Source organism: Heptranchias perlo, chromosome 19, assembly GCF_035084215.1.
Source record: "Heptranchias perlo isolate sHepPer1 chromosome 19, sHepPer1.hap1, whole genome shotgun sequence".
In the NCBI taxonomy this organism is placed as follows: Eukaryota; Metazoa; Chordata; class Chondrichthyes; order Hexanchiformes; family Hexanchidae; genus Heptranchias; species Heptranchias perlo.
This window is the reverse complement of record NC_090343.1, coordinates 7,465,133-7,490,556: the sequence shown is the minus strand read 5'-3', so window position 1 is coordinate 7,490,556 and position 25,424 is coordinate 7,465,133. Positions and strand designations below refer to the sequence as shown.

The 25,424-nt window shown below is 45.9% G+C and overlaps 1 protein-coding gene across 1 annotated transcript; it reads left to right on the top strand.

The window, feature by feature from the left end:
• On the top strand, positions 1-24,546 carry pnp4a (purine nucleoside phosphorylase 4a). The gene is made up of 6 exons (XM_068000759.1): positions 1-174; positions 3,390-3,553; positions 7,409-7,512; positions 10,928-11,103; positions 14,252-14,442; positions 24,142-24,546. The coding sequence occupies exons 1-6, from the start codon at positions 152-154 to the stop codon at positions 24,354-24,356; spliced, it is 873 nt and encodes a 290-aa protein (XP_067856860.1). The 5' UTR covers positions 1-151; the 3' UTR covers positions 24,357-24,546.
• The last annotated feature ends 878 nt before the right edge of the window (positions 24,547-25,424 follow it).

The following is a 25,424-nucleotide window of genomic DNA, read 5'->3' as shown; positions in this document are numbered from 1 at the left end:
TTTTTTTTTAATACAAACTGAAAGTCTGTGCTGGCGAATCAGTGGGAAGTCATACAGCAAACAGTGCTTGCGCTTAAAGCAGCTGTTAAAGGATCGACTGAACAAATCTTTCCTTGGAAGAACTGAAGAAGCAGACTTGGTATTTGACGTGATGCTTTCTCAAGATCCGATATGGTAAGCTATCGTTTTAATTGGTATACTAGTGACTCTCAGATATAGATGCAGAGTTTGGGTGCAGAGTAACGCTCTGTCGACTCCAGCCCAACAAAAGGGGAAGATTTCCTCAGATCTCTGTGGGGCAAAGAAATTCCGCTGCGCTGCTCTGGTGCACACCGGCAGAGTTTGTCGGCAAACTGAACACTCCGTTAAAGTTACTGGGTGGAAGATCACGAGGTGGCAGTGTAAAGTTTCTCAGTATGCACGCTGAGTGGACAAGAGCAACGGGGTGTAATTTTTACTCTTACGTGTTAGTGACATCGTAAAACCATTCTGAAAGAATGTGTTTGTGATTTTGCAAGAATGGGCAACCAGGAGAAAATCTTCCCCTGATTCACTTCAACCTCCAATCTGAGAGAGAACCTCCCTCTACATAGGGTTGCCAAACAGCCAGGATTGTCCTGGAGTCTCCAGAAATGCGAGCAACACCCGGGAGAAAAATCATAGAGGGCTATGCTGAAGATGGACATGTTGGGCGACCAATGGCGGGAGTGAGGGGGTGGGGCGGTTGCAGGCAGGAGGTCATGTAATGAAACCGCCAGGAATATGTCCAACCCGGAGTTGACAACCCTACTTCTACACCAGTGTTAATCTTACATTTCCCGCACCAGGCATCTTTATAACTTCGTGGGGAGGCACAAGGAAATATCTTGATAAAATTTTCACTTTCACAAAGAATGAAAGTCCATTTGTTATTTTTTGGAGTGTGATGAGGCATGAAAAAATAAATGGGTGAATAACCGGCCGCTTGTCCATTTCTTAATTTTGATTCACCAGATCGTGCCAATAAAATATTAACTCTTTCTTTCAGTTGGAGTTTTTATCCTTCCTGTTGTGGGGGTTCTGCTAGGGTCAATGATCCCCCATTCCCATTACATACCAAACGGACCTTAATCCTCCCCCTTGACTGAGGACTTTAGATAGCCTTCTGTTTCACATCTGTTACCTCCTTTCTTTTGCGCTTTGGGCAGTTTCTTAGGCTGGGGATGTCAGCTGTTAAAGGACCCTCACCTCTGGTACAAGGGGACTCATGTCCCTTCTATAGCGTGACTGGAGACAGTTTAAGGTTAGCTACAGATTTTGTTTGATTGTTACATCATTTGGACAGCTAATGTAGTTGTTTCTCTGTTGCTTTTTAAAAATTTACACTGGGGATCTGGCACTTCAGGCAAGGCCGCAGGTATTGCCCATCCCAATTGCCCTGAGAAGATGGTAGTGGCGGGTCCTTCTTCTTAGGCTCCAACCGAGCAGCATAATTTTCTATTCCTTTCTCCCTCTTGTGTTTATCTAGATGATCAAAATGGCAACTTTCATGGTCATGTGCCAGTCTATAAATTACCATATTTATTGAAATCAATTTCCCAACTTTCCATGATGGTGTTTGAATTCACGATTACTGGGTTCTGAGTCCTTTTTTGTGTGAAGGACCTCCTGATATTATTGAGGGTATGGTAGCCTAGTGGTTATGGTACTGGACTAGCAACCCAGAGTTGTTTGTAAAGTTCAAACCCTCCCCCCAGCAAGTTGTAAAACTGGATTTAATAAATCTGGTCAAATTTGTGGGATTGGTAACAGCAAATTGATCATGAAAACTGCTGGATTGTTGTAAACACCCAACTGGTTCACTAATATTTATCGGGGGGGGGGGGGGGGGGGGGATCTGGTCTGGTTCTACTTGTGACTCCTATCCTACACTTAAGTGGTTGGTTCTTAATGCCTGCTGGACAATTAGGGATAAGCATTGTCCATGCCTTGTCCATGTTGCAAACTCCCTGCAAATATCGACTCACTGCCAAGAAGCCCTTGCCAATAACAACACAATCCTGGAATCTCTGCAAAAATTTCCAAAAGTCAGTGGCAGCAACCCAAAGGAAAATGGTTATATGAATAGATCATTTTATATTGGTATGCAGCAACAGAAATAACGGCCTAGAATTTTCTGGGACAATAACATACGAACAATGGCAGACAGGAAAAGACCCTCTGGTCCATCCAGCCTGCCCCACACAATCATGATACCTTGTGCATCGCAATCTATACACTCCCCACCCCACACCATGTGATCTCCTGGGAGAGGTGACAAAAACAGATAAAAACCCAGGCCAATTTGGGGGGAAAAAAATCTGGGAAATTCCTCTCCAACCACTTTGCTGATCGAAACTAGTGCAGGAGACCTCTCTGACCCTGATAGTTCTATACATTGCAGTACCTACCTTTTGTAAGAGGTGATCTCCATCCCAGCCAGAAACAGGTCCAGCTTTTTAATGGTTTAATGGCGCTCGCCGTTATTAATGTGTAAATAACCCAGCAGATTGTGGCGAGGAAGAGATACGCCCTGAGTTGCGAAAACTAGAGCTCGCCCTCAACCTCCCCGTGAGTTTCAGGAAATTGCTACATTTGTGCAGTTCAGTAATTGCCAATTAATCGCCGCAGAAAGTTGGGGCTGGAACTTAACAGCGTTAGGACCCTTTTAATGACGAGATTTGTCTCCCTGCAATGCCACTCAAACCTCTCCGGCCCAGAAAGAAAACAATTGAAACCGTGGAGTCTCATTCCTGCAAGTAGTAAATTGTTCTTAGAGGTTTTTTAAATTTTAAAATTTTAAATGTTTTAATTCTTTTATTACTTTTCCTTTCCATCTCTTTTTTTTCTCTTTCTCTTAATTTAAACTTTCCCTCACTTTATTTCTCTTTCTGTACCTGATTTGACTCTAATTCACCCTATTTCCTTCTCCGTCGTTCCTCTGTTTCTTTCTCGATCCTTAAAGCTCATTGGTTAAGGAGATGGACTGTCGGTCCCATCGTTCACTAAGTCCCCAGATGCCCCGTTGCCCTCGCTGCGCCGTTATCAGCTTCCAGCAATTTGAGGCGCAAAATAATTTTCAAGCTGAAGGATGAGGAAGAAAATCTAACTAAAGGGGCATTTCGCAAGATGCCCCATTCCAGCAAATTCTGGGTCATTATGTTATTAAGACGATAAATACAAAAAAAAAACTTGGGAAAAACCAACAAAACAAAATGCTCAAGAGACTGCTGTCTTGACCTGTAGTCTGTCTGACTCCAGATTGGATAGAAATCTAGATTGTCCTACAAATCCCTCGGGATCCCAGTTTGAAAAACTTTACTTCATCCTGCTTGCTGTTGGCGATTCTTTAACCATGAGGATTATTTCAGTTATGAGACCTACCAGGAGACAGCAAAATGGCTCCAATCGAGGACCAAAATTCGACCAAAGGTTGCAATAATCTGTGGCACCGGACTGGGACCGCTCGCTGGGGCACTCACCAACCAGGAGACGTTCAAGTACACCGATATTCCCAACTTCCCACAAAGCACAGGTATGGAACATGATTTATCGAGGGCTGGATGAGAGATTTATTCTGAGCAATTTCCATTTATTTAAAAGTATGACTTAGAATTATAGATAATATTTAGTTTTGTTTCCAACTAAATAGGTCAGGGAGGACCAGTTGTGGGGGGGGTCACAATTTTAAGTTGTATATAAGGTCAGTTCTAGGTTAGATGTCGGGAACAGTGGACCTCTAGAACAGGCTACCAGCTCGTACGGCGGATGCCGATTCACGGAATTCCTTCGAGAGAGAGAGCTGGACCTGTTTCTGGGTGAGGCGGAGATCACCTCTTACAAAAGGTTGGCACTGCGACACATTAATCAGGGCCAGAATGAACCCCTGCATTAGTTTTGATTGCCTAAGGCGGCGGTGGGGGTGGGTGGTTTTCAGAGAGGAGTTTCCCAGATTTTTTTCCCCCCCAAATTGGCCTGGGTTTTTATCAATTTTTTTTTCACCTCGCCCAGGAGATCACATGACTTTCAAGTGGGGTGGGGAATGTACATATTGTGATGGGCAAGGCATCGCAATTGTGTGGGGACAGGCGAGCTGGAACAAAGGGTCTTTTCCTGGCCATCTTTGTTGGTGTGATCTCCCAATGCTTTCCCTTTCTCCTCTCCTCCCATGAAAGTGATGACCCACGCCATTGGTTCCAGCACCGTGCTCGTACGACCATATGTAGGCACTTCCGAGACCTGTCACTGGATAACGATCAGGAGTGGGATCCTTGGCCAATCTTTCCCTTCGCCAGCACAATGATGGGCAATTTTAATGTCCCAGCTCAAATCAGTTCATTCTTCACAGATTAGGGATTGAACCTGAGACCTTGCTGCGCTCTACGGCACAGAGCTTTTAATCATTAAGCCACTGCGGGAGCTTGTGGACAGAGCAATTTGGGTAATTTTAACCCTCTGGGATGGGGGCAGGTAGGCAGTAAAAATAGTAGATTTGTGGAGCGGGACTGCCTCTCAGCTCCAACACGCCCACTTCCAGGTTTAACCCTGGTGCGTCTGGACGCACGTGCAACAGAAACTCAGAAGTCCCGCCCCCACTTAAAGCTGGCGGGCAGAATATTTAAAGGGGCAATGTACCTCATTGCGATAGTTGAGGCACTTAATTTTTTGTATGACAAACGTAAAACAAATTTAACCTTACCTGTTCAGGTTTCCTATCACTTCTGATTGACGTCAGGTGAAATCAGACAGAGGGAAGGGCAGGATCCCCTGAGGTGAGCGCCTTTATTGCACTGCTTGTGGGCCCGGAGGAGCAGGAGTGCTTCATCCAGGCCCAACAAGCTCACCTGGCCGACAGGAACCCCGGGATCCGCCGAACCCCGTTGCTGGACAACCCAATCTTCTCCAAGGCCCACGATCTCTCTCTCTCCCTCCCTCCCCCCCTCTCCGATTCGCGGCTCCATCCCCCCCCCCCCCCCCCCCCCCCCCCGACAGGCAGCCGGCCTGTCAATCTGGCGCATGGGAAACCCGGAAGCACAAATACATAGGAACATAGGAACAGGAGTAGGCCATTCAGCCCCTCGTGCCTGACACGCCATTTGATAAGATCATGGCTGATCTGTGATCTAACTCCATATACCTGCCTTTGGCCCATATCCCTTAATACCTTCGGTTGCCAAAAAGCTATCTATCTCACATTTAAATTTAGCAATTGAGCTAGTATCAATTGCCATTTGCGGAAGAGAGTTCCAAACTTCTACCACCCTTTGTGTGTAGAAATGTTTTCTAATCTCACTCCTGAAAGGTCTGGCTCTAATTTTTAGACTGTGCCCCCTACTCCTAAAATCCCCAACCAGCGGAAATAGTTTCTCCCTATCCACCCTATCTGTTCCCCTTAATATCTTATAAACTTCGATCAGATCACCCCTTAACCTTCGAAACTCCAGAGAATACAACCCCAATTTGTGTAATCTCTCCTTGTAACTTAACCCTTGAAGTCCGGGTATCATTCTAGTAAACCTACGCTGCACTCCCTCCAAGGCCAATATGTCCTTCCGAAGGTGCGGTGCCCAGAACTGCTCACAGTGCTCCAGGTGCGGTCTAACCAGGGTTTTGTATAGCTGCAGCATAACTTCTGCCCCCTCGTACTCTAGTCCTCTAGATATAAAGGCCAGCATTCCATTTGCCTTCTTGATTATTTTCTGCACCTGTTCATGACACTTCAATGATCTATGTACCTGAACCCCTAAGTCCCTTTGGACATCCACTGTTTTTAACTTTTTACCATTTAGAAAGTACCCTGTTCTATCCTTTTTTGATCCAAAGTGGATGACCTCACATTTGTGACCTTCAATTGAGTTGAGATCGCAGATTGCAACGCACTCATTTGGCTTCTTGGATCCCCACACGAATATTTACGGACACGCTGGGTTCCCAGCTCCGAGCTAAAATCATGCCCTATGTTTTGGAGCTAACGAGGGGAAATTTAACCCCAGAACGGGCGGGAGAGGGACGGGGGGGGGGGGGTAAATTCTTAAAAATGTGAAATCCGACCCGAACCCACCACAAATGGGCCAACTTCCAGTTTAACTGGAGGGGGCGGGTCAGTAATTTAAATATGTTAATGAGTCTGCGTTCCTCAAATTTTAGCAGCCGTATACATTTAGCGGCTGCGGGCCGCGTTCCCCGGGGCTATCACATGCCTTCCTGCCCGTCAGACATCGGGCCTTTCAATCTGGCCGACTGCCAGCAGGACCTCCGCGTTCCCCGTATTTCTGGGTTTCCCGGTCGCTAAAAGTCACCCCCGCTCCCTCCCCGCCTCTCCGTAAAGATCGGGGCCAATCGTTCTGTACTCTGGACATGTAGCACTGTTATTGCAATAGCAAAGAATGCTGAGTGAGGTACATTGAAGTGAATAACAGGAAATGCTAGCGCATCCCTTTCAGGCAGTGCATTACAGATCATAACAACTTGGTGAGTAAAAAAATTTCTTCTCATCTCCCCCCTGGTTTTTTTTTGCCACTCATCTCAAATCTGTGTCCTCTGGTTACTCACCCTCCTGCCAGTGGAAACAGTTTCTCCCTATCTACTCCATCAAATCCCCTCATAGTTTTGAACACCCCTATTAAATCTCCCCTTAACACAGGAACATAGGCACACGAGTAGGCCATTCAGCCTTTCGAGCCTGTTCCGCCACTCAATGAGATCATGGCTAATCAGTAACTTTCTTTGGTCAAAGGAGAACAATCCCAACTTCTCCAGTCTCTCCACATAATTAAATTCCCTCATCCCCGGTACCATTCTGGTAAATCTTCTCTGCACCCTCTGCAAGGCCTTGACATCCTTCCTAAAGTGTGGTGCCCAGAATTGAACACAATACTCCAGCTGAGGTCTAAACCAGTAATTTATAAAGGTTTACCATAACTTCCTTGCTTTTGTACCCTATGCCTCTATTTGTAATGCCCAGGATCCCGTATGCTTTTGTGACAGCCTTCTCAACCTGTCCTGCCAACCTTCATAGATTTCGTAGCGGTCTATAAAATAATAAAGTGTAGTAAAGTTAAATCTGGAACACTTCTTCAGTAGGACGGGAGGGACAAGTTCAAACTAACAATAGGCAATCTTAGGACTGAAGTGAAGAAGGTCTTTTCCACACGAGGAGCAACCAACGTGTAGAATGGACCTCCAAGTATGGCAATGAGTTAAAACCCTGGAATCATTTAAGAAACATTGGATCACAAGATGAGGGACTGGAGGATTGTTCTAGATGGATTAGGTAGGACAGAACAAAGAGTCTTCCTCATCCATGCCTGTCTTATGATCTACAGTAGGTTAGAAAAAGTTGCTAGCTTCTTGCCGTATGCTTCTGATTGTCCTCTGTCTCTCTATCCAGTGCAGGGGCATGCTGGTCAGCTGGTATTTGGAGAGCTGAAGGGGAAACCTTGTGTCTGTATGCAGGGCCGTTTCCACATGTATGAAGGATACCCACTCATCAAGGTAACGGCGACATCTTCTGATACCTGCTGGATGATGTGGATACTGTAGTCCCTTGTGATGGAAGTCTCATCAGACACTGCTAAAGAACAGAACGTCAAGTTCAGTAGCCTCTACAGCATTCAAAGCAACAGTCACTGCATTTATATAGCACCTTTTCAGCAAAATAAACCTCACACAATTACTTTTCTGAATTGTCATGCTGAAAGTACAGAAAGCCACCCACAAAGAGATGAACGGCATATAATATATAAGAAGCAATCTTATAGTGATATTAGGGCAGGTGACCAAAAGCTTGGTCAAAGATGTAGGTTTTAAGGAGCATCTGAAAGGAGGAGGGAGAGAGGTAGAGAGGCGGAGAGGTTTAGGGAGGGAATTCCAGAGCTTAGGGCTAAGGCAGCTGAAGGCACAGCCGCCAATGGTGGAGCGATGAAAATCGGGGATAAGGACATAAGAATATAAGAAATAGGAGCAGGAGTAGGCCACATGGCCCCTCGAGCCTGCTCCGCCATTCAATCAGATCATGGCTGATCTTCAACCTCAACTCCACTTTCCTTCCCGATCCCCATACCCCTTGATTCCCCTAGAGTCCAGAAATCTGTCTATCTCAGCCTTGAATATATTCAACGACTCAGCATCCACAGCCCTTAGGGAAGAGGGCAGAATTTGAGGAGCACAGAGATCTCGAAGGATTGTAGGACAGCAGGAGGTTACAGAGATAGGGACTGCAATGAAGTGACTGCAATGAAGATAATCCCATCTCGGAGTTCAGCTGATGAATGCCCAACATCTTGGTAATGTTGCTTTAAGAATGTTCTGGGATTGTTACATTATGTTTAGCTGGACAGCTCTAATCTACTGGCTTTTCTTAAATGCATAACTGGAGAGAACAGGATCAAACCAAACATATCTCTTATGTTTTTATGGATGCTCAGTCGTTGAGTATATTCAAGACTGAGATCGATAGATTTTTGGACTCTAAGGGAATCCAGGGATACGGGGATCAGGCGGAAAAGTGGAGTTAGGAACATAGGAACATAGGAATAGGAGTAGGCCATTCAGCCCCTCGTGCCTGCTCCGCCATTTGATAAGATCATGGCTGATCTGTGATCTAGTTCCATATACCTGCCTTTGGCCCATATCCCTTAATACCTTTGGTTGCCAAAAAGCTATCTATCTCAGATTTAAATTTAGCAATTGAGCTAGTATCAATTGCCGTTTGCGGAAGAGAGTTCCAAACTTCTACCACCCTTTGTGTGTAGAAATGTTTTCTAATCTCGCTCCTGAAAGGTCTGGCTCTAATTTTTAGACTGTGCCCCCTACTCCTAAAATCCCCAACCAGCGGAAATAGTTTCTCTCGATCTACCCTATCCGTTCCCCTTAATATCTTATAAACTTCGATCAGATCACCCCTTAACCTTCGAAACTCCAGAGAATACAACCCCAATTTGTGTAATCTTTCCTCGTAACTTAACCCTTGAAGTCCGGGTATCATTCTAGTGAACCTACGCTGCACTCCCTCCAAGGCCAATATGTCCTTCCGAAGGTGCGGTGCCCAGAACTGCTCACAGTACTCCAGGTGCGGTCTAACCAGGGTTGGGGCGGAAGATCAGCCATGATCTGATTGATTGGCGGAGCAGGCTCGAGGGGCCGTGTGGCCGACTCCCGCTCCTATGTCTTATGTTCTTAGAGTGAATGCAAACGTGCATGAAATAAAAGATCCAAACTCCACAACTTGCAGCCTCTCAGTAAACACACATACAGAGACATTGTGGACATTGCAAGAAGAAAATTGCCATTGTGCTTTTTTTACTCAGCGAGTAGTTTTGATCTGGAATGCGCTGCCTGAAAGGGCGGTGGAAGCAGATTCAATAGTAGCTTTCAAAAGGAAATTGGATAAATACTTAAAAGGGAAAGATTTGCAGGGCTGTGCAGGAGTGGGACGAACTGGTAGCTCTTTCAGAGAGCTGGCACAGGCATGATGGGCTGAATAACCTCCTTCGGTGCCATATGATTCCGTGCTCTCGCTTTTCATGACTTCCTCCGAACCTGGGCCTCCAATCCATCCACATTTGGTTTAGCCAGTCTGCTTTTCTCCCCCCTCTTTATGTGTTTATAATGTGATGGCATTAGTCATAAAGGTTATTAAGGCTTTCAATCAATTTTCATAATTAGCAAAGAGTATTCAAGTGACGCCCTAAAGATTGTTGAAAGTTGGGCTTAACATCCTTGAAAGGAGGGGTCTGAGAGGGGAGGGTCATGGAAGCATATATAAAATGGTAAATGGTATAGAAAAGATAAATCCAAATTAAATTTAAAATCAAACTTCAACAGGGGTTTAGATGATTAAATTATGAGGACAGGTTGCATAAACTTGGCTTGTATTCCCTTGAGTATAGAGGATTGAAGGGGTGATCTGACTGAGGATTTGATAGAGTAGATACAGAGAAACTATTTCCTCTGATGGGGGAATCAAGAACCAGGGGACATCATCTTAATATTAGAGCTAGGACATTTAGAAGGGAAATCAGGAGACATTTTTTCACACAAAGGGTAATAAAAATCTGGAATTCTCTCCCCCAAAAGGCTGTCAATGCTGGGGGACAATTGGAGCTCTCAAGGCTGAGATCCATAGATTTTTGTTAAGTAAGGGTATCGAGGGAAATAGAACAAAGGCGAGTCAATGCAGTTGAGGCACAGATCGGCCGCAATCTAATTGATTGGCGGAGCAGGTCCGAGGATCTGAATGGCCCATTCCTGTTCCTGTGTTGCCAAAGTGCCACAATGTTAAAACTAGTGAAAGGCAAATCCAAGGTTGGTGACAAGAAGTTCTCAACCAAAGAATGCTCGACATTCACAGTGGACTTCTGGATAGGATGGGTGAGTGAAAAACCCTGGAATCATTTAAGAAACAGATGGATGCTGCGATGAAGGAGACCATAGGATAAAATGGGCCTCGCGGGCAGGTTGGAAAATCTCAGGCCCAGTGCCTGTGAGATTCCAGCCATTGGTTGCACCGTACCAGTAGTTTCCTAGATCAGTGAGCTAAGGATGAGCCAAAAGGCTTTCTTGGAAGTTGAAAATAGCAGGAGAGAAGCTGAGATGAATAAAGAAGTGGTGATTACTTGATGCCAATCTTAGGCTTTACAAGATGGTAGAATGTGGGTTTTTCTTAACTTGAAAAAAGGTGGCAATCCTATCTGGTGAGAAGATTTTCCAAACACCAGCATCTTCTACAGAACTCTGATTTTTTTTTTAAAAAGAGATCCTGGTGAGTCCGAGATTTTTTCAGGTGTGCTCAACGATGATCTAAAATGGTTTCACCTCATCTGGCGTTAAATGTGCCAGTCGCTGTGAAAGTGAGCAGTGGTTCTCTGTGAACAGTATTAAAACGTGTTTCTTCTCCCTGATTCCCGAGGTGACGTTCCCTGTCCGGGTGTTCCGATTGCTGGATGTTGAAGTCCTGATCGTGACCAATGCCGCAGGATCAATTGCCGATGATTACAACACAGGAGACATCATGGTCATCAAGGATCACATTAATATGTCAGGTTTCGCTGGGCAACATCCTCTCTGTGGACCCAATGATGAACGGTACATAGCCATTCAGGGCTGTACAGTAGAAGCTTTTATATTTGCCCCTGCACCCTTTCAATTTTTCTTTTACATAGAATGGCATAGAATGTACAGCACAGAAACAGGCCGTTCGGCCCAACTGGCCTATGCCGGTGTTCATGCTCCACACGAGCCTCCTCCCACCCTCCTTCATCTCACCCTATCAGCATATCCTTCTATTCCTTTCTCCCTCATGTGTTTATCTAGATGATCAAAATGGCAAATTTCATGGTCATGTGCCAGTCCATATTTATTGAAATCAATTTCCCAATTTTTCATGATGGTGTTTGAATTCATGATCACTGGCTCCATTTGAAAAAAAAATTTAAAACAATTTAAAAATATATTTGCCAGCAAGTTGCTAGTGATAGTCAGTGATTACCAAACTTTTATTGTTTGAACAACCCCCTGCAAATATTGAGGGCATGCGTAGCCTAGTGGTTATTACAAGGATTACATAGAATGTACAGCACAGAAACAGGCCATTCAGCCCAACTGGTCAATGCTGGTGTTTCTGCTCCACACGAGCCTCCTCCCACCCTTCTTCATCTCACCCTATCAGCATATCCTTCTATTCCTTTCTCCCTCATGTGTTTATCTAGCTTCCTCTTAAATGCATCTATGCTATTCGCCTCAACTACTCCTTGTGGTAGCGAGTTCCACATTCTAACCACTCTCTGGGTAAAGAAGTTTCTCCTGAATTCCCTATTGGATTTATCAGTGACTATCTTATATTTATGGCCCCTTGTTCTGGTCTCCCCCACAAGTGGAAACATCTTCTCTACATCTACCCTATCAAACCCTTTCATAATTTTAAAGACTTCTATTAAATCAGCCCCAGCCTGTTATACGAATGGTTAAAATTCAACTTTGGCAGGGGCGCAAAACGGGCAGTAGCGGATCGGCCACCTGTTATATACCCTGTCCTATTTTCCTTTCCATGGCCTTTGGGAGAGGGGATTTTAGTAAAGGTTTGCAGTGCTGGTGTAAAGAATCCTTTTTCATTTTACGCACAAGGATAAGAACATAAGAAATAGAAGCAGGAGTAGGCTATACGGCCCCCCGAGCCTGCTCCGCCATTCAATAAGATCATGGCTGATCTTCAACCTCAAAATCCACTTTCCTGCCTGATCCCCATATCCATTGATTCCCCTAGAGTCCAAAAATCTATCGATCTCAGTCTTGAATATACTCAACAACTGAGCATCTACAGCCCTCTGGGGTAGAGAATTCCAAAGATTCACAACCCTCTGAATGAAGAAATTCCTCCTCATCTCAGTCTTAAATGGCCGTCCCCTTATCCTGAGACTATGCCCTCTAGTTCTAGACTCTCCAGCCAGGGGAAACAATCTCTCAGCATCTACCCTGTCAAGCCCCCTCAGAATCTTATATGTTTCAATGAGATCACCTCTCATTCTTCTAAACCCCAGAGAGTGTAGGTCCATTCTACTCAATCTCTCCTCATAGGACAACCCTCTCATCCCAGGATAGATACTTTTTCTGTATAAAATTATAGAACATTTCTTTTTACTTAAACTGTCGTTATAAAGCTCCCCAGTTTTTAACCGACCCTTCTTGCCAGTGGAAACATTTTCTCCTTATTTACTCTATCAAAACCCCTCAGTGAGTAGATGGAGATTAAACGAGTGGGATGAAGTTCATGATCAGACAGATTACACTTACCCGTGAAAGAAGCAAGCTCGCTAGGCTTTACACACACCATGCTTTGGGATATTGATGCTCTTTTTAATGGAAACCCTTATGTGGCAATCAAAGTGTTTATAGTAAGGAAACACCATCAATTGAGAATACCGTGGGAAGGAGTACTTCCAACATAAATACTCCCAAACACGGGCATGCAGCAGATGATTGGGGATATTAAGCTAATTAATAGTTAGCAAAATACAACTGACCGTTGCACATCTTGTCTTCTGGGTGGTGAGCGATATCAGCATCAGAATTTATTGTTAAAATACAGAGTCTGCTCATCCAATCTTCCAGCAGAATTTTTCTTTGTGTAGCTGTTAGAAAAGATTGTTGTGGGGCAGTGGCGGGGGGGGGGCGCGGGGGGAGAGAAGATGGAGAAGAATAAGAAAAGACAATATTAAGATGTTGTAAGTAATCTGAGTAAGATTCGGTCTCTTGCACAAAGAGGCCCAAGAATGCTTTGTTCCAAACTATAAAGGTTTTATTAAGAAGTTACAATATAAGTAGTAAAGATGTTAAAATATAAGAGTACAATTATAACGTACTAAATAAGATGCAGAGATACAACCTGGCAAAGCTTAACACCGACAAGGTTCCGAGGCGATAACCCTCGAAGATCCTTGTGATAACACTCGAGCGGTCCAGTCTCGCTCCGAGAACGTTCTAACTAGTGTGCTTCAAGACTCGACTTATGTACGTTATAATTGCCCATTAAATTTTACAGGACCTTGAGTCCCCCCAACCTCCCTTTTTGGGCCCGCACATCAATCATTCTTTCTGTCACATTCCACAAGAAGGCAGAAACAGATAACCAACAGTTTCCCATGCCATGATTCTATAAACATGAGATAGTAATGGAGACAGGGTGCCTCATTACATGGTATTCATCAAGGACGCCCTAATTAAACAAGGTTTAGGCAATCTTTAGCTTAAAGGTTGACAATATTCAGTAGAAAGCCTGTAAACTGCTTTTAAGAACATAAGAAATAGGAGCAGGAGTAGGCCATATGGCCCCTTGAGCCTGCTCTGCCATTCAATAAGATAATGGCTGATCTTCTACCTCAACTCCACTTTTCCGCCCGATATCCCTTGATTCCCATAGTGTCCAAAAATCTATCGATCTCAGTTTTGAATATACTCAATGACTGAGCATCTACAGTCCTCTGGGGTGGAGAATTCCAAATATTCGCAACCCTCTGAGTGAAGAAATGTTTTCCTCATCTCGGTCCTAAATGGCCGACCCCTTATCTTGAGACTATGCCCCCTAGTTCTAGACTCTCCCACCAGAGGAAACAGCCTCTCAGCATCTACCCTGTCGAGCCCTCTAAGAATTTTATACATTTCAATTAGATCACCTCTCATTCTTCTAAACTCCAGGGAATAGGCCCATTTGTTTCTTACATTCAGTTCTTGTTTGTAGGTTTGGTCCCCGTTTCCCCTGTATGTCCGATGCGTATGACAAGGGCCTCAGGAAGCTGGCTCTGAATATAAGCAGGGAGCTGGACTGCTCTAATATTCTACATGAGGGCGTCTACTGCATGGTTGGAGGCCCCAACTTTGAGACGATTGCTGAAGCACGTCTTCTTCACAAGCTCGGAGTTGATGCTGTGGGTAAGGTATTTCATGCTAATCTGTACACAACACATCACTAGCAGACTGAAAGAAAGAACTTGCATTTATACAGTGCCTTTCATGACCACAGCATGTGCCAAAGCACTTTACAGCCAATTAAGTACTTTTTGAAATACAGTCACTGTTGTAATGTAGGAAACATAATGTAGGCAGCCAATTTGCACACAGCAAGGTCCCACAAACAGCAATGAGATAAATGACCAGGTAATATGTTTTACATGTTGGTTGAGGGATAAATATTGGCCAGGTCAATGGGCTGAACGTCCCTGCTCTTCTTCAAATTGTGCTATAAGATATTTTACCTCCACTTGAGACGGCTAACAGGGCTTCAGTTTAATGTCTCATCCCAAAGACGGCACCTCTGTCAGCGCAGCACTCACTCAGCGCTGCACTGGGAGTGTCAGCCTACAATTGTGTGCTCAAGTTTCATGGAGTGGGACCTGAACCCACAACTTTCTGACTCAGAGGTGAGAGTGCTACCCACTGAGCCACGGCTGGCACCTGAAGTGTGGCAATGCTGTCTTTGTGTGAGCTAGGCAGTGACACATCACTCCAGTTAGGCCATCGGTGTACAGTGAGAGCCAACCCGCTTCCACACATATTCATACTGCTACCACAACTCTTAACCCTCTTTCATTCCCATTAACACTTAAACATCTCAGCTACATTTCCTCAAGCTTTGATGTCAACAAATGTATTTTTATTACACAATTTTATGAATAAATAAATGACTTACCTTTTGGTGCTTCTGCCCTTAGTCCTTCATCTGTTTGACATTTTTGCCATTGTTATCTCCTTTTTTTGTTGTTTATCCTCGGGATGTGGGCAATATTTCTTGCCCATCCCTGGTTGCCCTGAGGACGTCAAGAGTCAGTCACGTAGAGTGAGATTGGAGTCACATGTAAGTCAGGTCAGGTAGGGACGGCAGGTTCCCTTCCCTGAAGGACATTAGTGAACCAGTTGGGTTTCTACAACAATCCAGAAGCTTCCATGGTTATTTTTCTGGAGCTAGCCCGCAAATTACCTAAATTCACATTCACAGCTTGCTATGGTAGGATTTGAACTCACAACCTCAAAGCCTTTCCACCATCTACAAGGCACAAGTCAGGAGTGTGATGGAATACTCTCCACTTGCCTGGATGAGTGCAGCTCCAACAACACTCAAGAAGCTCGACACCATCCAGGACAAAGCAGCCCGTTTGATTGGCACCCCATCCACCACCCTAAAGATCCACTCCCTTCACCACCAGCGCACTGTGGCTGCAGTGTGTACCATCCACAGGATGCACTGCAGCAACTCGCCAAGGCTTCTTCGACAGCACCTCCCAAACCCGCGACCTCATACTCTCTCTTTGCCCCTCTTATTTCCTTTTTCACTTCTCCTCTGTACTTTCTATATTCAGCGGTTCAAGAAGGCGGCTCACCACCACCTTCTCAAGGGCAATTAGGGATGGGCAATAAATGCCGGCCTCGCCAGTGATGCCCACATCCCATGAACGAATAAAATAAAAACCTCTGGGTCGCTGGTCCACAACCTCTGGATCACTAGTCAACAACCTCTGGGTTCCTACCATACCACCTTCAATATAGCAATGAAAATTCTGTCTCTGCAATTCTCCAAATGCAGGTTCTTCATGTTCTTCGTGCTATTATTTCTAGAGAATGCACAACTCATATGAACATAGCTCACCCTCAAGCATAATAATGACTATTAGCATGGTGTGTACATTGAAAGCAATAAGTGGTGGACTTGCTTGGAGGCCAACATTGCCATGTAGTTACCAACCCACAGTGGAAAAATACACAAATAACTTTCCAACAGTGATGGTTCCCTTCAAAGTTACTCAATACCTGGCACATTATACTGGACAGAAACTTTTGAACTTTAAACCAGAGAAATGAATCTCCAAAATAAATACCTTTGGTGCAAGAGAGGAACTCAATTGAGCTGCAACCGGACACAAAAGATCAGAACAGCAAGGAAGCAGAGAAAGAAGAAACAAAACATTGGAAGGCTAAAGAAGGATTGGAGATGGAAAAATAAACATACTGAAAGAGTGAAGACAAGGATATAGACACAGTGACGGTTTGGAGATAGAGGAAGAAACATAATAAAAGATAGAACATGGGTGGATATATACAACAACTTGCATTTTTGTAATGCCTTTAATGTAGAAAAAACGTCCCAAGGCGCTTCACAGAGAGGTGAGGAAAATGTGGGTGCCAAGTCAAAGGAGGAGGGATCAGGAATGGTGACCAAAAGCTTGATCTAAGAGGTGGGTTTTAATGAGGATCTGAGAGGAGGAGAGGAAGGTGAAGGCGGTGTTTATGGAGAGAATTCCAGAGCATGGGGGCCTAATAAGCAGAAGGCACGGGCAGCGATGGTGGGGCAAAGCAAGGAGGGGGCAACACAGAGGTCAGAGAAAGAGGAACGGAGAGTTCAGGGGAGAGGGTTGCAGAGATGGGGGTGGCACGGCCCTGAAGGGATTTAAACATGAGGATGAGAATTTTAAATTTGAGTCGTTGGGGGATTAGCATGCCAATGTAAGTAAGCGAGGAGGGGGGTGATGGGTGAACATGACTTGGTGCTGGATAGGATACGGGCAGCAGGGGTTTCGATGAGCTGAACCTTATGGTGGGTGGAGGATGGGAGGCTGGCCAGGAGAGCATTAGAATAATCATGTCTGAAGCTGACAAAGGGATGGATAAGGATTTCAGCAGCAGATGAGTTGAGGCAGGCGATGTTACAGAGGTGGAAGTAGGCGGTCTTGGTGATGAAGAGGATATGGGGTCAGAAGCTCAGCACAGGATCAAATAGGACGCCAAGGTTGCAAACAGTCTGGTTCAACCTGAGACACTGGCCAGGGAGAGGAATTAAGTCGGTGGTGAGGGAACGTAGCTCGTGGATGTGGCTGAAGGTGATGGCTCTGTCTTCTCAATATTTAACTGGAGGAAATTGCGGCTTAGCCAGGACTGGATGTCGAACAAGCGGTCTGACAACACAACGGCAGTGCAGGGGTCAAGAGAGGTGGGGGTGAGGTAGAGCTGGGTGTTGTCAACGTACATTTGGAAGCTGAGCCCATGTCTGCGGATGATGTCGCTAGGGCGCAACATGTAGATGAGAAATAGGAGGGGGCCAAGGATAGATTCTTGGGGGACTCCAGAGGCGATGGTCTGGGAGTGGGAAGAGAACCCATTGCTAGAAATGTTCTGGCTACAATCAGATAGGTAAGAGTGGAACCAAGTGAGAGCAGTCCCACTGAGCTGGGCGACTGAGGAGAGGTGGTGGAGGAGGACGGTGTGTGGTCAACAGTATCATAAGGCTGCAGAGAAGTTGAGACGGATGAGGAGGGATAGTTTACCACAGTCACAGTCACAGAGGATGTCATTTGCGACTTTGGTTAGGGCTGTTTCAGTGCTGTGGCAGGGCCGGAACCTGAGTGAGAGACTCAAACATAATTGCGCAAAAGGTAGGGATGAATTTGGGAAGTGACAACACATTCAAGAACTTTGGAGATGAAAGGGAGGTTGTAGATGAGGCAGTAGTTTGTCAGCACAGAGGGATTGAGGGTGGGTCTTTTGAGTGGAGGGGGTGGTAATGAAGCCAAATTTGAAAGGCGGGGGGGGGCAGTACCTAAGAAGATTAAACCATTTACGACGTCAGCATGGGAGCCAAGAAGGGAAGTTGGGTGGTCAGCAGTTTTGTGGGAATGGGGTCAAAAGAGCAGGAGGTGAGTGTCATATACAAAGTCCTCCTTACTAACATCTGGGGACTTGTGCCAAAATTGGGAGAGCTGTCCCACAGACTAGTCAAGCAACAGCCTGACATAGCCATACTCACAGAATCATATCTTTCAGCCAACGTCCCAGACTCTTCCATCACCATCCCTGGGTATGTCCTGTCCCACCGGCAGGACAGACCCACCAGAGGTGGCGGTACAGTGATATACAGTCAGGAGGGAGTGGCCCTGGGAGTCCTCAACATTGACTCTGGACCCCATGAAATCTCATGGCATCAGGTCAAACATGGGCAAGGAAACCTCCTGCTGATTACCACCTACCGTCCTCCCTCAGCTGACGAATCAGTCCTCCTCCATGTTGAGCACCACTTGGAGGAAGCACTGAGGGTAGCAAGGGCACAAAATGTACTCTGGGTGGGGGACTTCAATGTCCATCACCAAGAGTGGCTCGGTAGCACCACAACTAACCAAGCTGGCCGAGTCCTGAAGGACATAGCTGCTAGACTGGGCCTGCGGCAGGTGGTGAGCGAACCAACACGAGGGAAAAACTTACTTGACCTCGTCCTCACCAATCTACCTGTCGCAAATGCATCTGTCCATGACAGTATTGGTAGGAGTGACCACCGCACAGTCCTCGTCGAGATGAAGTCCCGTCTTCGCACTGAGGACACCATCCAACGTGTTGTGTGGCACTACCACCGTGCTAAATGGGATAGATTCAGAACAGATCTAGCAGCTCAAAACTGGGCATCCATGAGGTGCTGTGGGCCATCAGCAGCAGCAGAATTGTATTCCAGCACAATCTGTAACCTCATGTCCCGGCATATTCCTCACTCTACCATTACCAACAAGCCAGGGGATCAACCCTGGTTCAATGAGGAGTGTAGAAGAGCATGCCAGGAGCAGCACCAGGCGTACCTAAAAATGAGGTGCCAACCTGGTGAAGCTACAACTCAGGACTACATGCATGCTAAACAGCGGAGGCAACATGCTATGGACAGAGCTAAGCGATTCCACAACCAACGGATCAGATCAAAGCTCTGCAGTCCTGCCACATCCAGTCGTGAATGGTGGTGGACAATTAAACAACTAACGGGAGGAGGAGGCTCTGCAAACATCCCCATTCTCAATGATGGCGGAGTCCAGCACGTGAGTGCAAAAGACAAGGCTGAAGCGTTTGCAACCATCTTCAGCCAGAAGTGCCGAGTGGATGATCCATCTCAGCCTCCTCCCGATATCCCCACCATCACGGAAGCCAGTCTTCGGCCAAATCGATTCACTCCACGTGATATCAAGAAACGGCTGAGTGCACTGGATACAGCAAAGGCTATGGGCCCCGACAACATCCCAGCTGTAGTGCTGAAGACTTGTGCTCCAGAACTAGCTGCGCCTCTAGCCAAGCTGTTCCAGTACAGCTACAACACTGGCATCTACCCGACAATGTGGAAAATTGCCCAGGTATGTCCTGTCCACAAAAAGCAGGACAAATCCAATCCGGCCAATTTCCGCCCCATCAGTCTACTCTCAATCATCAGCAAATTGATGGAAGGTGTCGTCGACAGTGCTATCAAGCGGCACTTACTCACCAATAACCTGCTCACCGATGCTCAGTTTGGGTTCCGCCAGGACCGCTCGGCTCCAGACCTCATTACAGCCTTGGTCCAAACATGGACAAAAGAGCTGAATTCCAGAGGTGAGATGAGAGTGACTGCCCTTGACATCAAGGCAGCATTTGACCGAGTGTGGCATCAAGGAGCCCTAGTAAAATTGAAGTCAATGGGAATCAGGGGGAAAACTCTCCAGTGGCTGGAGTCATACCTAGCACAAAGGAAGATGGTAGTGGTTGTTGGAGGCCAATCATCTCAGCCCCAGGGCGTTGCTGCAGGAGTTCCTCAGGGCAGTGTCCTAGGCCCAACCATCTTCAGCTACTTCATCAATGACCTTCTCTCCATCATAAGGTCAGAAATGGGGATGTTCGCTGATGACTGCACAGTGTTCAGTTCCATTCGCAACCCCTCAGATAATGAAGCAGTCCGAGCCTGCATGCAGCAAGACCTGGACAACATCCAGGCTTGGGCTCATAAGTGGCAAGTAACATTCGCGCCAGATAAGTGCCAGGCAATGACCATCTCCAACAAGAGAGAGTCTAACCACCTCCCCTTGACATTCAACGGCATTACCATCGCCGAATCCCCCACCATCAACATCCTGGGGGTCACCATTGACCAGAAACTTAACTGGACCAGCCATATAAATACTGTGGCTACGAGAGCAGGTCAGAGGCTGGGTATTCTGCGGCGAGTGACTCACCTCCTGACTCCCCAAAGCCTTTCCACCATCTACAAGGCACAAGTCAGGAGTGTGATGGAATACTCTCCACTTGCCTGGATGAGTGCAGCTCCAACAACACTCAAGAAGCTTGACACCATCCAAGATAAAGCAGCCCACTTGATTGGCACCCCATCCACCACCCTAAACATTCACTCCCTTCACCACCGGCACACTGTGGCTGCAGTGTGCACCATCCACAGGATGCACTGCAGCAACTCGCCAAGGCTTCTTCGACAGCACCTCCCAAACCCGCGACCTCTACCACCTAGAAGGACAAGAGCAGCAGGCGCATGGGAACAACACCACCTGCACGTTCCCCTCCAAGTCACACACCATCCCGACTTGGAAATATATCGCCGTTCCTTCATTGTCGCTGGGTCAAAATCCTGGAACTCCCTTCCTAACAGCACTGTGGGAGAACCGTCACCACACGGACTGCAGCGGTTCAAGAAGGCGGCTCACCACCACCTTCTCGAGGGCAATTAGGGATGGGCAATAAATGCCGGCCTTGCCAGCGACGCCCACATCCCGTGAACGAATAAAAAAAAAAAAATGGGGGATTGGAGAGGGCGTGAGGGGAGATGGGAGAGAGACACAGATTCATGGCAAGGGCAGCGGGGAACTGGTGGGCTGGGGGAAGATGAAGAAGCAGCAGAGGCAGCTGCATGAATAGTCTCAATCTTAGTAAGAAAAAAGTCCATGAGCTTCTCGCACTTGTTGTTGGGAGGTGCCTGGAGGGAGCAGAGAGTCACGGGTTTAAGGAGATGGGCGATAGTGCAGAAAAGAGGCTGGGGCTATCTTTGTTCTACAGGATGATCTTGGAGTGGTGGGTAATTTTGGCATAGGAGAATGAAACCAAATAGTGCTTGATGTGTTCCAGCCAGATCTGGTGATGGCTAAACCAGTTGTGAGCCAGATACGCTCAAGTCTGCACCTGTTAGAGTTCAGGGAGGGAAGTTGGGAGCCTTACCAGTTGGGAAACAATCAGGATGGGAGAGAGTAAAGGTTTTCATCTGGGGCGAATAACAAAGGTGGAAGTGAGGGAGTGGTTGAGCAAATCGACAGCCGCAGAAATATGGTGGTGAATGGAAGTCCAAAGCTGTGCAGTTAGGAGTTTAAAAGTTGGATTGTAAAAGACTTGGGGGAAACTTTTTCCAGGGACAGATGCTGAAGGATGTGGGGTTAGAATGGGGTAGGGGGATGTGGATGGTGAAGGATACAAGGAAGTGGTCAGAGTTGGCCTTGTCAGTGATCAAGACCATGGGAGTAGAGAGGCCACAGGAGTTGGCAAGCTCAAGCAATGGCTGTGAATAGGAGTAGGAAAGTTTATGTGGACCAAGAGGTTAAGGGAGAACATGAGGGCGGTGAATTCAGAGGAGAGTGGGCAAGGGGAGCTTAGATGGAGATTGAAATCACCAAGGATGAGGAATTGCTCAGCGCAGAGGTTGAGGGAGAAAAGGAGAGAGGATAGCTCGGTGAGAAATTGGGCGGGGCTTGGGGGTGAGGACGGTAGACAGCGTGGATTATAAAGAAGGGGGAGGTGCGGGGGGGCGGGGGTGGGAGACTGATGCACTGATCCCTGGTCTGTGCTAAGTCCCCGATGGGTGATTCGAGAGAGAAACACAATGATCAATTGGAAATAGAGGGAGAAACACACTGAAGGATTGGTGATAGAGGGATAACACAAGGAATGATTGAAGATACAAAAAGAAATACGGTGAAGGACTGAAGATGCCAGAGTAAATACAAGTAAATAAATCTGATCAGTAGTCCAAAATAAGTCCCAAATACAACAGCTCCTCCCTGCCAGACGCTAAGGTGCAACACATATTATTTATGAAACTCCTCATTAATGAAGAATCCATACAGCTCCCTCAATATAGCGTGCTGCCTAGTAAGTCTATAAAGAAAACTTTCTGTCTGACTCCTGCCACTGTTGGATCTTGGATTCCAAAACTTTTTGTGAGTCAAATACTGGACTCCAAGGAGTCAAAATGGGGAAAGCATTGACACAATAGCAACACTCTGCCCTAATTTTCTGAGCAATGCCTTGCATATGAGAAAATGAATTACATAGAATTACATAGAATGTACAGCACAGAAACAGGCCATTCGGCCAACTGGTCCATGCTGGTGTTTATGCTCCACACGAGCCACCTCCCACCCCTCTTCATCTAACTCTATCAACATATCCTTCTATTCCTTTCCCCCTTATGTGTTTATCTAGCTTCCCCTTAAATGTATCTACACTAGTCGCCTCAACTACTCCTTGTGGTAGCGAGTTCCACATTCTCACCACTCTCTGGGTAAAGAAGTTTCTCCTGAATTCCCTATTGGATTTATTAGTGACTATCATATATTTATGGCCCCTAGTTCTGGTCTCCCTTGCAAGTGGAAACATTTTCTCTACGTTTACCCTATCGAACTCATTCATAATCTTAAAGACCTCTATCAGGTCACCTCTCTTTTCTCGAAAGAAGAGCCGCAGCCTGTTCAATCTTTCCTGATAGTTATAAACTCTCAGTTCTGGTAAATCTTTTTTTGCACCTTCTCGTGTGCCTCTATGTCCTTTTTATAAAAAGGAGACCAGAACTGCGAAGCAATTTGGGCTTTTCCACCTTGAAAGTAGGGGACTAAAGAGGACCTCCTAGAGATACAGAAGATAATAAATGGATATAGAAAAGGTAAATCAGGAACAATACTTCAAGTTATTCTCGGCTGACTGAGGGAGTCCTGAGGTCATGAAAGGCGATGTATAAATAGATGCAATTTCTTTCTTTTTTAAAAAAAATTGTGACAGTAAGACAAGGGGAGCACAAGGTTTCAAGTTGACAAAAGGCAAATCTATAACTGATACCAGGAAGTTCTTCTGCACACAAAGAGTGATGGACATGTGACATCTGGGTAGGGTGATAGAGGCTAAAATCCAAGAGACATTTAAAAAAACAGCAGAATGCAGTGATGGGAGAGGGAGGGGAAACTGGAGGCTCTTTCCCGATGAATGAGATAATATGGGCCAAATGGCTTTCCTCATTTGCAACTATCAGGCAATATCGTAGATAAAACATGATTCACCATGAGTAAATGTATTATTTAAGACCTAGTGGCAGAATATCACTGTACTAACTTTTCCTTTTATTATAGTGACAAGTCGAACATTTCTGTTCAAGTTCAGGAGTGTCCCAATGGAATGTCATGTGAAAGATTGCCCCTCTTTAAAATTATTTTTCCTTTGTTTAGCTTAGCATGCTGGATTATTTTTTCCACTGTAATTACAAACGGGCAGGAAAAGACCAGCTGGTCCATCAAGCCTGTTCCATACTCATGATGGCTGAAGCATCCTGACTAGATACTCCCCACATCCTCTCCCCACCCCTCTTCCCCCACCGCCCCGGAACCCCCACAACCATGCAACCTCCTGGGAGAGGCAAAAAAAAACAGAGACAAAACCCCGGGCCAACAAGGGGGAAAAAAAATACTCTGGAAAATTCCTCTCCGATCCCCCTCAGGCCAGTCCATGGAGATCAAGTGTTCATAGCTTCTGAGCATACTGTAAATGATAGCTTCTTAACGTACTGTACTTCTTGTGCTGCCTACCGTCCTGCAGGAATGAGTACTGCTCCTGAGGTCATTGCTGCCAGGCACTGCGGCCTGCGCGTGTTCGGGCTTTCCCTGATCACCAATAAAGTAACCAAGGACTACGACTGCAACGAGTCGGTGGACCACGAAGCTGTCCTGAGCATCGGCGAGATGAGGGCGGGAGTGGTACAGAGCCTCGTAACGGAGCTGGTGGCACGCATGGAACTCAACACTGCCTCCTAACCTGCGCGTGAAGAAATAAAACAGGCGGCAAGGCCGACAGAAAAGCAAAGACCCCCTTTAATTTTTGGAACAACGCGGCATATTTCCGTGTAACTGAAATTTAATGTTAAATCGGATCACTCTGGTGGCTGTTGCTGCACAGGCCTTCGCATTGTGAATGACAGTAAAAAAAAATAGCTACTTAAAACCAGTTTATGATCGTACTTGATGAATTATATTTTTACGCAACTATCCAATTTTACACTGCGGAGTCCCATTTTGAAAGGGTGGAGGGGTGACAATTATGTTTTTTGAATTAGCCCAGCATCCTGCAAGAAATGCATCCCTATTTCAGTGACCGTACAACATTTTACTCCTGCCTCCCCCGCACTCCTACTGCAATCTTGCTTAATGCCCCATCTCTTTCCTGTTCCCGTGTCCCTGTTTATAAACCCACCTGGTCTTTCTGTTCCCCTTCTACTATGACCCTGTTAGTCTTCTATGTCTTCCTTTCTTTCTTGCCCCACCTTTCATGACCTTGCCTGATCCCTCCTCTCCCAGTCATGACTTTGGATCATGTAATGATGGTTAATACGCAATAGGGTACATTTGTCAAGGACTGACAGGAGCATGGGTCTTAAAATCAGGCCCAAACGACCTATCTGCGACTCGCGCTCCTGTTAAACAAGGATCAGCAGACATTCGCACATTTTATCCTAAATATGTTTGCATAAACAGGCTAGAAAAAAAAACTAATTTTGTGTTACTGTAACAAAAGGCCTAATTGAAAAGTTCTGCTATTTGTCAGAAACAGGAATGCATGAGGGAGATGTCTACTTATGACATATAACTGTAGAGGTTGCTGCTTTCAATGTAATCTCTTCCTCTCCACCTCCTATTAGAAAATCTAAAACTCCCCCTTACCTCTTGAAGAATAATTTGACTGCACATCAGCAATCACTGCACCCCAAAATTAATGGCCCTGATATTCTTATCCCCAGTTCCCAGGGACCATGGAGAGGAAATGGGGATGCAAACCCAATTATATTGGGTCTCCAACGCTTTACATTGCATCAAGAGTCCAGAGGC